The following is a 15782-nucleotide window of genomic DNA, read 5'->3' on the forward strand; positions in this document are numbered from 1 at the left end:
AGAGGAAAAAACAATCAAATATCAATATGTCACATGAAAACAAAGACACAGAAATGAAGTAGCAGAAAGAGGGCCGGAGAGGGGAGGAGTAGCAGACATTAAATGTACAATCATGGAAATAATGTGACGTGCCCAATGGACACATCATCTTTCCCTCTGGCTGGAGGTTTAACGGGGCTGCTACAGAGAGACTATTACAGAGAGGCTATTGCAGAGACTGCAACAGAGACACTATTAAAGAGTCTAATACAGAGAGGCTGCTACAGAGAGACTATTACAGAGGCAGCTAATGAGGCTGCTACAGAGAGACTATTACAGAGGCAGCTAATGAGGCTGCTACAGAGAGACTATTACAGAGGCAGCTAATGAGGCTGCTGCAGAGAGACTATTACAGAGAGGCTATTGCAGAGACTGCAACAGAGACACTATTAAAGAGTCTAATACAGAGAGGCTGATACAGAGAGACTATTACAGAGGCAGCTAATGAGGCTGCTACAGAGAGACTATTACAGAGGCAGCTAATGAGGCTGCTACCGAGAGACTACTACAGAGGCTGCTACCGAGAGACTACTACAGAGGCTGCTACCGAGAGACCATTACAGAGGCTGCTACAGAGAGACTATTACAGAGACTATTAGAGAGGCTGCTACAGAGAGACTATTACAGAGACTATTACAGAGGCTGCTACAGAGAGACTATTACAGAGAGACTATTACAGAGAGACTATTACAGAGGGTGCTACAGAGAGACTATTACAGAGAGACTAATACAGAGGCTGCTACAGAGAGACTATAACAGAGGCTGCTACAGAGGCTGCTACAGAGAGACTATTACAGAGACTATTACAGAGAGACTATTACAGAGAGACTATTACAGAGGGTGCTACAGAGAGACTATTACAGAGAGACTAATACAGAGGCTGCTACAGAGAGACTATAACAGAGGCTGCTACAGAGGCTGCTACAGAGAGACTATTACAGAGACTATAACAGAGGCTGCTACAGAGGCTGCTACAGAGAGACTATTACAGAGGCTGCTACAGAGAGACTATTACAGAGACTATAACAGAGGCTGCTACAGAGGCTGCTACAGAGGCTGCTACAGAGAGACTATTACAGAGACTATTACAGAGGCTGCTACAGAGGCTGCTACAGAGAGACTATTACAGAGACTATAACAGAGGCTGCTAGGGGGCCGGGCGCTGGGGGGGAGAAAGGGGTGTGTCTGGGGTAATTGTTCCGTCCTAACCCACACTCCTCCCTGGAGAGAGGGAGAAGGTTGGGAGACGTTAGTGGACCATCTGTGTTTTATTAGATCAACACCAGAGCAAGATGCCCTTTCCTGGGGTTCAGCGTTTCATTGAGACACTGGGAAGGAGGGGCGTGGTCGCACAACACTGTTGGACAAGAAGTGGACGACACAACACTGCGTGCCTCCTGCCGTTAGCCTCAAGGAGGAGGAAGGTACCGGAAGTAGAGGAGGAGAGGGGTGGGTACTAGAAGAAGAAGGAGGAGGAGGAGGAGGAGGAGGAGGAGGAGGAGGAGGAGGAGGAGGAGGAGGAGAAGGAGAAGAAGAAGAAGGAGGAGGAAAGGGAAGGGGTAGGTACCTGAAGAGGAGGAAGAGGAGGAGAAGGAGGGAAGGGGTAGGTACCTGAAGAGGAGGAAGAGGAGGAGGAGAAGGAGGGAAGGGGTAGGTACCTGAAGAGGAGGAAGAGGAGAAGGAGGGAAGGGGTAGGTACCTGAAGAGGAGGAAGAGGAGGAGAAGGAGGGAAGGGGTAGGTACCTGAAGAGGAGGAAGAGGAGGAGGAGAAGGAGGGAAGGGGTAGGTACCTGAAGAGGAGGAAGAGGAGGAGGAGAAGGAGAAGGAGGGAAGGGGTAGGTACCTGAAGAGGAGGAAGAGGAGGAGGAGGAGGAGGGAAGGGGTAGGTACTTGAAGAGGAAGAGGAGGAGGAGGAGGAGGAGGGAAGGGGTAGGTACCTGAAGAAGTAAGAGCAGCCCCTGACAGAGTTGTGGTTGAAGTGCTCCGAGGTCTTCTCGCTGCCGTAGTCCTCCCCGGGGTCGGCCCAGATGAGGTCACACATGGGGCCGAAGGCGGGCGGCTCCTTGAATCGGTCTAACTGTGGAGACACACAGAGCTAGGTTCAGGCAGAGCAAGCTTACCGAGTGCAGCAGGCACCCTTACTACACAGAGACACTCATAGAGTCTTATTAGAGGCAGGAATTCATCTCAACACTAGGGGTTTGACCGCAATTCATACACCAAAATGTAATCGTTAATGTCCATTTTATTTTAGATTTGAAACGTATTGGGCAGGTTTCCAAGGCTTTGTCAAAAACATTTAATAATAGTCCAGAATTACACTTCGCTATAATGGATATTTGATTCAAAAAGCAGTTGTCACAAAATATAAGCCTATATCGTCCACATGAAACTAGCTCAGGGTGTAGAGCGGGTTGGCTGGTAACCCCAAGGTTGCTAGGTCGATCCCCGGCTCCTCCTAGCGTGAGTTTGTAGGACACCTGAGGCGAGCGGACCCCGCATTGCGAGGTAGACACCGCCGTCGGTGTGTGAATGTGTGCATGGATGCTAGGCCATAGTGTGAAGCGCTTTGAGTGCCGTCGCACTCGCACTGACGCAGTTCATTTAGTGAGGTCCCCCCTTCACTGTAAAGCGCTTTGGGACCTTCAAAAGCGCCACATCAATTCAATGATTATTATTAGGGATGCACTGAATATTCGGCCACCGAACATGTTCAGCCGAAAATGGCCCAAAACATACTGTTCGGTTTCGGCCGAAGGAGTAAAAAGGCCGAACATAATACGCAGAACATTTTTATAAAAAAAAAAAAAAAAAAAAAGATTTACTCATTTATTCAAAGGTACATTTTTATTAAATTCTTGCTATAATGTCTGCTGAAATGTTAGAAAACGTTCAGTATTGAATAAATATTTTGTATCAAATTTGTAATTGATTTTTTATATAGAAAAGCAAGACAAAAAAGTTTATAAAGGACATTTAATTGTTTGATTTATGCAATGTTGAAAAATTAAAGCTAAATGAATGAAAAACATTAAAAGCCACATTCGGTATTCGGTTTCGGTTTCGGCCAAGAATTTTCATTTCGGTGCATCCCTAATTATTATTAGTATTACTACAGAAACCTCAGTCTTTTAGAACTGTGGCTGGACTTCGTTCTCCACAGTCCCAGCGCTGCTCAGTGCGGCCCCTCCCAGGTCACGGTGTGCGGGGGGGCCCGGGGCCCTATACCTTTCTGATGTCGTCCAGACAGTTGATCTCCGGGGAGAGCCCCCCGTGGACGCAGAGGAACTGCTGGTTGAGGAGCGCCGCGAGCGGGAGGCAGTCGAAGGCCTCCATGCAGGCGTCGTACACGCGCTCGGAGTACTTGATTTTACCTGCGACGCACACACACACACACACACACACACACACACACACACACACACACACACACGGACACACACGCGGACACACACGCGGACACACACAGATTAGGGGGAGGGTAAACAGAGCAGGTGGAGAGGTTACACATGGATTAGGTACTCTACTCATCCCCGGGAGTTGGTTGTAACTCGAGGTTGAATCGAGCCGGAATAGAATCCAAAACATAAATCAATTAAAGCTATGAATGACAGTATTTGAATGGACAGTGTTGTATGTACTAGCACTAACCCGACAGCAAAGCGATCATTCAGCCAACACTTCACAATTCTATGCAACGATCACATGCATGTTGTTGGGTAATGTCATCAATGAGCGTCTTTAATAAGCAGGTAGGAGTGACGGCATCTTGCACAGGAAGGCTAACTTGCAGACATTGGGGATCGAACCGAGAACCTTCCAGCCCTGCATCAAACACCCTGACCACTAGAAGGTTTCAGCCTTTTCTCACACCTCACAGGTACGTGGCGTCAGGCCTCGAACTCGTCGGTTTTAAATCAAATCTGTTTTTAAAGGAAATTCTCGTTCCAAGGTCTCTCTCTGAGTGAATGCAATAACAACGTTTAATATCCGGACGTCTCCTCGAGGCTAATGAATCCAATATCGGAAAGTATTAACTGACAGACTGAAGAGAAAACCGTCAGGGAATGCTAGTGCGATCCTGCTTTGTTTATTAGGGACCAGAAATGAAATATTTTCATTACATTCAATCAGACAAGAACTTTGCCAGCAGAAATTCCTTTAAAAAAGAGGAAAAAAGTATTTTTATATATATATATATTTGAGAAAGACAACAGCCTTGAATTGAACCAAAAAGACAAACTAAGTTCAGCTGGGACTAGAGACATAAATGAGACCATCACAGGGCCATCTCAGGCGTGATGTTCTTCTCTGTTAAACCCATACACGCTGAATCTTCCCTCCTCTCTAACATTAAACCTTTCCATCCATGAGGCCCCTCGTGTTGACTGCGGCCTGACCCGCCGAGTGATTAGCAACACAACTAGTGACAACTCACCACGTGCCACAATCCACTTAGCATAGCGTCACAGCCCGATTAGGGCAGCCGGAAGGAACTCCTTATAAGGAGTGGTGGGCGGGCCCTTCGAACGAAAGGTCAGAACGATGCTGGCGTTTCAAGTTTCCCCCAGGTGTGCCCAACAGCCAACGGGAATGTTAGCAGTGGCTCTGGTAAGGACTACGGACTCCTCACAAACCAAATACAGATACGGAGAACCCGGGGATCTTTTAAACGCAGTTTTGGACGGATTCGAACCAATACATTAGATCGTACGACAGGTGACCTCCTGCCACCTACGTCAGCCAATCAGAAGCAGCCGTTTTAAAAAGGCATTAGGAATCCAGTAGGCGTTGTTATGAATTCCATGTCTTCCATTCAATATGCTCCACAGAACCAACTTGTGGGCAGACTGGACGGCACCAACAGTATATATTTGCGCAGTTCAAATTAATAATATTTCCACCGGAATCTGAATGTCTACGTCATCACTGCCACACAGTAAATAATCGCTGAAGGCAGAGCAGGAAAGACCGTCCTCAATCTAGTCTTTTTCATGCCCCATATGTCAAACGACGGCTCTACTTAATGCAAAGAGCTTTTTATCTACCCCAATTAGTCTAATTACATGCTAATGAAGGCCCTTATTATAACCTAATTAGAGTTAAATACACCCCGAACGGGAACACACACCCCCAAACCCACCAGCCCAAAACCATTGAATTGGCGCATTCAAGTGACGGCAATCTATTCACATCTGTCAGCGTCGTAGCTCCCAAATGTCTTTCAGGATCTCTCAGGTTTGCATACTAATGCACTCACACCTGCACGCAAACAAACATGCATAAATCATCTTTCTCTCTCACACTCTGGCCCTGTGTGTGTGTGTGTGTGTGTGTGTGTGCGTGTGCGTGTGCGTGTGCGTGTGTGTGTGTGCGGACAGAGCACTTTACCGGTAGTGACGACCGTTGCGGTGAGCTCAGCACTCCTAACCTCTTCACTTAGGCTAGCTTTAGCCAGAGAGAGCCAACCAATCACACGCTGGTGCTGCTAAACCACCTCACCTCAAGGCTGTTCTTTAGCTGGCTAGCATGAAACAGCTTTAGGAGTTCAGCTAGCTGACGTGTCCTAGCATTGAACCCACAACTCAGTGTTAAGTATTTGACTAAGGGGCAGGTCGGGGTTCAAAGCCATGATTATTTTGGTCAATATTGAAATCACGACTATTCAAACGATTATTTTTGAGTTTGAAGACATGATAAAGTTATTCAGCATGTCTCCCCCATAAAAAACGTTGACATTTCGCCTTAAAAAGTACACAAAAAGGTCAAAAAGAAAATTGTCCAATCTAAAAATCATATACAGATATGTATCCAGCTGTTCTGCCCTTTCTATAAAACATAAAATAAAAAAATAAAAAATTGATTATGTTAATGTTGTGATCGTTTAACGCTAAAATGGAAATCACAATCAAAATTCGATTGATCGCCCAGCCCTAGTGAGCCTGCTCCAGAGCCTTGACCACGGGACCACAGCCCCCCCCCGGCCCGGGCGTAGACCTCCAGCAGCACAGCGGACACAGAGCACCCCCGACGGCTGCCGTGGTGGGGTCCCCTCACTGCCCGGGTGCCTTTGAGCAGCACATCGGCGGGGTACTCACATTCCTGCTTGAAGGTGAAGTACTCTGTGAGGTGGCGGCACTCGTGGTTCCCGCGCAGCAGGAACAGCGTGTTGGGGTGGTTGATCTTCAGGGACCAGAGGTAGAGCACGCACTGGGGGGAGAACATCACCATGTTAACATCACATGTTAACATCACATCAGAGACCAGAGGTAGAGCATACACTGGAGAAGACAAACATCACACGTTAACATCACATCAGATCAACAGAGACCAGCGGTAGAGCACGCACTGGTTCAACTAACGTCACACGTCAACATCACACGTTAACATCACACGTTAACATCAGAGACCAGCGGTAGAGCACTCACTGGGGAGACAAACGTCAAACATCGTGCTCATCCAATGAAGGGCGACATGTCTTAAAGTAACGACCGGTATAGGGATGTCCACACGAGGCACGATCCAAGTTACTAAGTGTTTTGATACGCATTAACAACTGTTGACTTTAAGCTTTGCGTGACTCCATGTTTTAGATTAAATCATTTATGATGTAAGACACTATGATAAAAGAAAAATCCATCAAATCAATCATAGCTTATCCCTTCTTGGATAAGACACGGTGTACTTTATTCACACTTGATTCGGCTGCACTGTAGTAGTACAAGTTAAAAACCTGAATAAATGTACAGGGGAACCACATCCACGTACTCCATCATAGCGCGATGGAGCCCAGGACAAAGGTCACGACGACCAAGTAGATCTTCCCTCCCACCCTCCCAACACATTATAGAGAACGTCAGCGGCCTTTTGTCCAGCCAATATGATAATACCCCCGCCTCACTTCCAGTCAGAACCAACACACCGCCAGAGACGCTTTGAAGAGCAAACCGGAGCACCGCCCAGGACGGCGTCCGTCACGAGCACGGCCGTTTGAAAGCCGGCGAAACATTTACAATCCAAATGAGCTGGGGGGCTTCAGATACTGCAGCTCGACAGCCCCCTTCTCTCCTCCTCCCCCCCCTCCTCCACTCCTCCTCCTCATCCTCTCCTCCTCCCCTCTTCCTTTCCTCCCCCTCCTCCCCCTCCTCTCCTCCTCCCCCTCCTCCCCCTCCTCTCCTCCTCCCCCCCCCTCCTCTACTCTTCCTCCTCCTCCTCCCCCTCCTCTCCTCCTCCTCCACCTCCTCTACCTTCCATTCCTCCTCCCCCACCACCCCACCCCCCCTCCTCTCCTCCTCCCCCCCCCTCCTCTCCTCCTCCCCCCCCTCCTCCACTCCTCCTCCTCATCCTCTCCTCCTCCCCTCTTCCCTTCCTCTTCCTCCCCCCCTCCTCCCCTTCCTCCTCCTCCCCCTCCTCTCCTCCTCCTCCACCTCCTCTACTCTTCTCTTCCTCCTCCTCCTCCCCCCCTCCTCCTCCTCATCCTCTTCCACTCTTCTCCTCCCCCTCCTCTACTCTCCTCCCCTCCTCCCTTCTCTACTCCTCCCTCACGCCCTCCTCTTCCTCCCCTCCTCCCTTCTCTACTCCTCCTCCTCCCTCACGCCCTCCTCCTTCCCCCTCCTCCTCTTCCTCTCCTCTCCACCCCTCCTCCTTCCTCCTCATCCTCCTCCTCTTCCTCTCCTCTCCACCCCTCCTCCTTCCTCCTCATCCTCCTCATCCTCCTCCTCCCCTCCATTAACATGCAAGCTCCACAGCCTGCCATTAAGTCTTGACAACGGGATGCCAAGGTAACCGAGGCGGCGGCGGCGGCGGCGGCGGGGGGGGGGGGGGGGGGGGGGGGGGGGGGGGGCGGGGGGGGGTGGAGCAGGTGTGGGCTTGTGTAAGATAACACAGACAAAGAAGAGCGAGAGCGCGCGTGTGTTTATACGTGTCTGTGTGTGTCTATCCACATCAGCGCCGTTAAATGAGAGGAGGCTAGGGTTTGAAGGAGTCTCTCTCTCTCTCTCTCTCTCTCTCTCTCTCTCTCTCCCTCCCTCTCTCTCTCTCACTCACTCCCTCTCTCTCTCCCTCCCTCCCACTCATATTGCCAGTAGCGTGGGCGCTAGACAATAAGCAAATGGCCTTGGAGCTACGTGCGGCGGCAGCAGCAGCAGCAGCAGCAACGCTGGCTGGCTCTGCTCTGAAAGCCACCCATCCCCGACACCGTGTAAAGCCCGGTAACGGGCCCTCAAGCCGGGGCCCGGCGTGAGTGAGACATCCCCTCCCACACAGGGAGGGAATGTCTCACATGTTGTGTGTGTGTGTATTCTGGAACCCCCTGCAAATTCCCGGGCGCCACCAAAAAGGTAATACGCCACCTTCAAAAACAAGTGTGAGTCAATCTTTACGTTACCAAGGCAACCACACCTCCGCCGGCATCCATGTTTTCCTACAACGGCCCTTTGTGCGTCCGAGGTCTGAGTCACAGCGGGAAGGGGCTTCCTCTGGAAAAATCTTGCTTCTTCTGACCCCCCCCCCCCCCCTCTAACCTCTACCCCCTCACACCCACCCCCTCCCTCTGTTCTGCTCTTAACCGCGACCAAAGGAAGGTGCCCTCCTAACACCTGCCCGGGGGGGTGGTCCTGGTCCTGGGTCTGCCGTGCCCCCCCCACCCTGCAGCCGCCAAGCAGCCCCCACCCAACCAGGGCTGGCGTGGGTGGCACGTGTGTGGGTGCTCGGCGACGCAGCCTCCCCCCGTGCCCTTTCGCTCTCACCTGCTTTTTATCCGTGACATTTGAGCCACCTCCGCAAAGCCAGCCATGCCCAGCGGACATCACAAGCCCCCCCCCCTCCCCCTCCCCCCCACTCCCGGCCCCGCCAGGCGTGCGGAGCGATGCGCAGCGACACGCGCGCTGTGTAGCCTGGCATCGCCCACCGTGCACTCTGCCTGCACCGCCAGGAGACACACTAACCCAAACACCACGCCATCAGGCTCTGGCTGTTCCAGCGATTACCCTCATCAACAGCCAGGGCGGGCTGATCCCTATTCAGGAGACGAAATGAAGGAAGAGTCGTCGTAACATCGTGTATCGGTCGGAGCAGCGCTTATTCTCCGTCCCATAATGTGCATTAATGCAGAATATTCATCATACTGCTTCTTTTCTGTCACATGAATTTAATTAGTGCAGATTATTCACAATACCGCTTCTTTTCTGTCAGATGATGTGTATTAATGTAGATTATTCATAATACTGAATGCTTCTTTTCTATCACATAATGTGTATTAATGCAGAATATTCAGAATACTGCTTATTTTCCGTCACACGATGTTTATGAATGCATCATATTCATAATGCTGCTCCTTTTCTGTCACATGATGTATATTAATGTAGATTATTCATAATACTGAATGCTTCTTTTCAATCACATGATTTGCATTAATGCATCATATACATAATGCTGCTTCTTTTCTGTCACATGATGGGTATTAATGCAGAATATTCATAACACTGCTTCTTTTCTATAAAATATTGTATATTAATGCATCTGTTGCATCATATTCAGAATAATGTCTCTCCACGGAGCGAACACCCGTTAGTTCAGCCAGTGGCTGCACACTGCGATCTCTCTCCGTGTTTGACAGCTTCTCATCGAGCTGCAGCTGTCCTAGCAGACCTACGTGTGTATCACCAACGCTGCGCTGTCTCCACCTCAGAACGCCCGTCGTCTGCTGAGGTAATGGGGTCTGAACACCCAACACATGATTCTGATCAGAACGGCTTAGAGCATCAAAGAGCAGCACTGAGCTCAGCACTTTAGTTTGGAGAGCTAGGCGTTGGGGTGACGCAATGTTTCCTTAACACTGCTTGGTTTGGGACCAGGAGGAGATGCTAGTTTGAAGTTTCTCAAGATTTATTGCTGCATTTTTTATGATTTATTATAGAGAGAGATAGAGAGGAAGGTATGAGAGATAGTGGGAGGACATGAACGGCAGGATTCGAACCCGGGTCGCTGCGTTCAGGACTGTGTCTATATAGAACGCGCTTTAACCCGGTTCAGAAAGTGTGTTGGGGGGTGGGGGGAAGAACCCAATTACCCCTGTGTACCAGAAACTCTCAGAGCTGGGCTACATTCTGTGAATGTGGAATGCCTTCCGCTTAGCCCTAGTTTATGAAAACTTTCCCTTCTGAAGTCCTCACCGCTGCCATCGTTGAGATAATAACGCAATGACCCAGATTGACACGCGCGCCTGAGGCCGGGGCCGAGACAGACGGGGACGGAGCATCAGGATGGCAGCCGATATCCTCCTTTGTCCGAACGCTGCAGAACAAGTGAGCGAACATCCCCCTCTGAGTCGGCTCCATTTATACCCCATCAGTCAATCACGCTGGACAGTGGACAGGTCTAATTCCAAGGACAAAACGGCCGCGTTTAAGAAGCTGCTCGTACACAGGGGCACCGGGAAACGTCCTGCGTTAGGGGCGGCATGTGGCTCAGGATACAGAGCGACAGGAAGGATGCTAGTTCGAGTGCGGAGGGATCGCTGAGAAAGACACCTCACCCCGACTGCTCCCGACGAGCTGGCTGTCGCCTTGCGTGGTTGACACCGCCGTCGGTGTGTGAATGTGTGCAAGAACGGGTGAATATATTAGTGGCCCCTCTGCTCTGCCACATAGCTCGCCGTCTCTAGGCAGTGAGACCCAAGAGGTTACCTCACGACTTTAGAATAAATGGTAAACGGACTGCATTTATACAGCTCTTTTCTAACAAGTGGTGACTGAAAGCACTTTTTTAAATATTGCCTAACATTCACCCGTTCTTGTACACATTTGCACGCCGAGGGCTGTGTCAGCCTTGCAAGGCGACAGCCAGCTCGTCAGGAGCAGTCAGGGTGAGGTGTCTTGCTCAGGGACACCTCGACACCCAGCTAGGAGGAGCCGGGGATCGAACTAGCGACCTCCCGGTTACCAGCTGGTCATAACACCCGGGGGCTGCCGGGCTGGCCGTCCGCCCCGCCCGGAGCCCACCGGCGGCAGCTGTTGGCGTAGCGGCGGCGGAGAGTCCTTACCTCAATACTGAAGTATCCCCGGTCCACGTAGTCTCCGAGGAAGAGGTAGCGCGTGGTGCTGGGGGACCCGCCCACTTCAAAGAGCTTCATAAGGTCAAAGAACTGGCCGTGGACGTCGCCGCATACTGCAACGACAAGTCCAATGCACCGCGGTTAAAATAAACCTCCCCATCCCTATTGAAACCGATATGCAAACATCAGAGCCTTGCTGTGTACAGTTATATAAAGGACTAAATATAGGCTTCGCTGACATAGGGCGAAATGTTAATGAAACTCTTCAAGACAAAAAGGTACTCAATTCTATTCATACACATATACATATACCACACAGGCCTTTACGGCTCAAAATGACAGCATCACATTTCATATAGCACTTAAACTACTCTGGACAAGGAAGTGGTTTTTCTGGAGAGGGAAGCCGTTACAATCTCCCCAAAAGTGATATGTTGTTTTCTTGCAGCGTCTTCCTGGTTTGAATCCAAGCTATGGCTACAACGTGTCCCGTGACCAGGGAGCAGAGATCTCTCCCTAGGGGAGAACCTCCTGGACTAGGGCTGGGTATCGTGGCAAATTTCCTAAATCGATTCGATTTCGATTCATAAGGTTCTGAATCGATTAATCACGATTTGTTTCGATTCAATCTGCTCTTAAATAATGAAAATGGCTAAACTGCGGTACAAAATACAATCTTAAACCATAGGTTTTAAGTGCAAACTTGGCAATTGGACAGTTTAAATTTGAGCTGTAAACAAAACTGTCTCAAGTCATAAAAGGGCAATTTTTGGAGTTAGAAAGGAATTGCAAGTGAAAGTGTACTTGAACTACAACATTCCATCACTGCAAATTGCATTAAGGCATTGTTTATTAAAGTGCAGAAATAATAGCAATGGTAACAAAACAAAACAAAAATAAAAAAAAATGCAGATCTCATGCCCTATGAATCCATATTGCAAAATGGAAATGAAATCGATCCAAAATCGATTAAATCGATTTTTTTACCCAGCCCTATCCCGGACACTTCCAAGGGGGCTCAAGTGGGACTTCAGAGGGCCCCGGGGTGGGCCAGGGTTCCACGAGCGGGGCTGTCTGCCTGTGTACCCTGTGAGTCGCTAGGGGACGGTGTATGGCTTTATGGGTGGTGTCGCCGCAGAGCTCAGTGAGTCCTGCCTTCCTTACGTCTCCTGTGGGATCAGCGCGGGGGGATCTAGACCATCTGGTGAAGTATCGTTCTGCTGGAGAGGAGCAGGAGTTCTCTCCTCTCTTCCCGCGCAGCGTGGCGGAGCTACATCTGCTGTTAGTCCACGTGTATATCACGGACGTTGCTTCTATGATCTAAATAAATGTGCTTATATACAATATTTACTTTGTATCTTACAGGTAGACTGGATGATTGGAATAAACCCCCACAGCCTTCAGCTGGGAATAGAATACTCCAGCCTCTGATCAAATCCATTCCCATATTTAATTTGTATTCAACCTTTATTTAAAAAGGCAATCTCAAAGTTTCAAGTGTGCTTCTCTTTGGCAATAAGCAGTTATTTTCCCCAGAAATCGGAACATTGTCACAGATGACAGCCAATCATTCATTATACTGAAAATAGATGGGTGTTCATCAGTGGGCAATAGGCTCATTCCCCATCGAGTTACCTCATTCTAGATATACCGTGAATAAACACACATTTATTCAATCAAAAACCTTTGAGATGTCTACTTTAATCAGGGAAAGGCCCTACTGAAGGCTGCCTGGGCCAAGATAGGCAGCAGCAACCATCACCACCCAGGTCTTTAGAGGGACTACAATCCAGTCTGCTGCATCTAATACAACAGACAGGGACCAACGCGTAAACCTCTAGTCTCACTGCTGTTTATGAAGGGAAATGTATTTTCTTCATAACAGGGGACATGCCTAGAGTGGACCACAGGCAGAACCTCAAGCCCGCTTCCCTGTGTCGTCTCTAGCGCTCCAGTGTTCTTATGACTTGATTCAGACCGGATGTCAAATATGAAGACGTTGCACTGATTTGTTGAAAAAATCTCAGGTGCATTGGTGTTTATAGGTTGACTTCTCCCATTGTGTCCTACATCCTAATGAAACACCTTTCAGAAATGTTTGTCACCTTTGTTTACGTGCACGTTTAAAAAAAACTCGGGACCCCGTCCATAACACTGGAGGTCCCAAGAGACCCCAGAAGGCCCCCGGGAGGCCCCTGGAGCCTGGGGGTCCCAGTACGCCCCTAAAGTCCCGTTGAAGTGTACCTGTTATGGGTGCGTCCACCTCCAGCATGCACTTCTCCTGCCGCAGGATGTTGGCCCCGTCGTTGATGATCCGGAGGGCGGCGTCCTCCTCCACTCGCCCCTCCTTCACCAGGTGGTTCCGCAGGATCTCCGGGTTGGGCTTCCCATCCTCAAACAGCTCCTTGATGGTCAGCTTCTGCTGCGGCGGGTAGGGGACGGCTATAGGGGGGGGAAGAGAGAGAGAGAGAGAGAGAGAGAGAGAGAGAGAGAGAGAGAGAGAGAGAGAGAGAGAGAGAGAGAGAGAGAGAGAGAGAGAGAGAGAGAGAGAGAGAGAGAGAGAGAGAGAGAGAGAGAGAGAGAGAGAGAGAGAGAGAGAGAGAGAGAGAGAGAGAGAGAGATAGCCCATTAGAATAACTACATTACTGTTCATCATTTGGATCCTGTCCCGTCCACGTTTCCTGGCCTGCTGAGCGGTAGGCGTGATTGTATGGCGGTCTGCCAGCAGCGCGCTTCACGTGCAACGGGATGAACCCCGGAATGCAGTTACATGAACGGGAGATCACGTGCACATGCTTATAATCAAACAGCTAGTTATGGTTTGGTGAGAGTTCATTTTCCCGTCCATTATTGGTTCTCGTGGGACTTTGCCTAACCCAATCTCTGGAGGGCTCTGATGTTCGCTTTCTACAGAATGGCAATACTATCGCAGAAGTGCAACAGCTGAATCTCACTGGATGCATCCGTGCACACCAGACACATCAAACATCACTATAACACACACCTCACTGCACTCCACCTCACTCCTCTAATGGCACGCCCAACACACAACTCACTCCTCTCACTGCACGCCCAACACAGACCTCACTCCTCAAACTGTTTACACTACACCTCACCCCTCTAACGGCACGCCCAACACACCCCTCACTCTTCAAACGGTATCCCAACAGACTTCAGTACCCGAATTGCACTCCTACAAGCCACAACACACCTCTCTATTTAAACCTGTTGCTACATCTGACACCTCAATACAACTCCCTCCTCAAACTCACGCCGCTAACCACACTCCCACTATACACTTCACTCCTCAAATGCACCCCACACACGGTAATAGTAGAGGTGTCTTCAGCTCAGCTCTGATGGCATTACGGACGGACAGACATGGTCAACTCAGCCTGCATGCTCACAAAACAATATCATTTTATTTTTGCACAACGGTAATACAGTACTACCTACTTTCCTCTACGTACATAAAAATGATTGGTGTTTCATCAATTCCTAACAAATTGATGACCTTTGTCAATCCATCTGAAAAACTGTGAAATTGAAATTGATGAAAGTGATTTGCCAGCTGATCAAATTTACTAGCCTCAAATGAGCCCACACACACAGCGTGACATTAAAGGACGGAGATTAACCGAGCAGAATTCAAAGGAAGGATGAAACAGCAGCTCTTCTTATAGTAAACCAATTTAGTTTTCTTTTTAGTTTCCTGAAGGCAATGGTGGAAAATCCACGTACTGCCTAAAAAAACCCAAATAATTAATTAAAGGTTAAGAGATGAAAAGATGACAGACCAGACTGATGATAACACGTAGACAAGATCAAGAACACTACCAGGAAAACTAAGTTTAACTAGCAGAACTTGACCTTAAATGAGTCAGTAAGCCTCTAGTGATGAACTCCAGTCCATCCTTGGTCTGAAAAGGGGATGGCATCCTGCCTTTGTATCATCTCCCCATGATGGAGGAGGCTGGGCACATTTGAAAGTATGTAAGCATTCGACTCTCTGGACAAGCGTTCATCGAAGGCCTCCACACTCGGTGGTGCGTTGCTGAGGACCAGGGAGGGGTCGTGTGAAGGGGGAGGTTGTTTGGATAGAGGAGTTCCTCAGAAAGCTGCAAGCAACAACAAGGGAGGCCAGGCTGGCGGCCCCGTTTAGGACAGGCCTGTTTCGCACGGGGACGCCACGGCTGGTTTAAATAAACACACCCAAGTCTGGTCGCCCGGCGTGAACCCGGTGTGATTGTGCCGAGACACGGAGAACCGGTTCCACAGCTGCGTGTGTGTCCCAAATCGAACAGCACTCAAGTGCGGCGACGCCGTCTCCATTTCAGAAGCTCCATCACTATGGATTCAAACACACGCGCACCCCCTGAAGGACCTGGTTTCACCAATGTTGGAATAAATTAAAGCAAGTATAAACAATTATCATCCGTCGGTTTAAAAATAGACGGCGGTGTCGAGTGTCGACCCATCTGAGAGGCGCCCAGACGGGACGACAGAGATCAGCCGTCGCAGGAGGGGGACCCTGACACGAACCCCGAGCAAGGAGGACGACGAGAGGCAGCGTCTGTGATTCCCTGCAGGAAGTGTTACTACGCAGTACAGAACACATCTGCATCGATACCTCTCACAGATCACGGAGGAGGGGGACCAGGTCCTTCTCTTAAAGGACACAGGCTTTATT

At 49.5% G+C, this 15782-nt stretch overlaps 1 protein-coding gene across 3 annotated transcripts in view; it reads right to left on the reverse strand.

The window, feature by feature from the left end:
* The window catches only part of ppp3cca (protein phosphatase 3, catalytic subunit, gamma isozyme, a), a 34808-nt gene that overhangs the window by 14178 nt on the left and 4848 nt on the right, over window positions 1–15782 (reverse strand). For all 3 annotated transcript variants that reach the window (XM_056602027.1, XM_056602026.1, XM_056602025.1), the window contains exons 2-6: window positions 13337–13534; window positions 11081–11205; window positions 6138–6249; window positions 3268–3413; window positions 1977–2116 (exon numbers count right to left, since the gene is read on the reverse strand). In XM_056602027.1, coding sequence (XP_056458002.1) covers window positions 1977–2116; window positions 3268–3413; window positions 6138–6249; window positions 11081–11205; window positions 13337–13534 — 721 coding nt within the window. The remainder of the gene's footprint in view (window positions 1–1976; window positions 2117–3267; window positions 3414–6137; window positions 6250–11080; window positions 11206–13336; window positions 13535–15782) is intronic.

This window comes from Gadus chalcogrammus, chromosome 11 (genome assembly GCF_026213295.1).
Source record: "Gadus chalcogrammus isolate NIFS_2021 chromosome 11, NIFS_Gcha_1.0, whole genome shotgun sequence".
NCBI lineage: Eukaryota > Metazoa > Chordata > Actinopteri > Gadiformes > Gadidae > Gadus > Gadus chalcogrammus.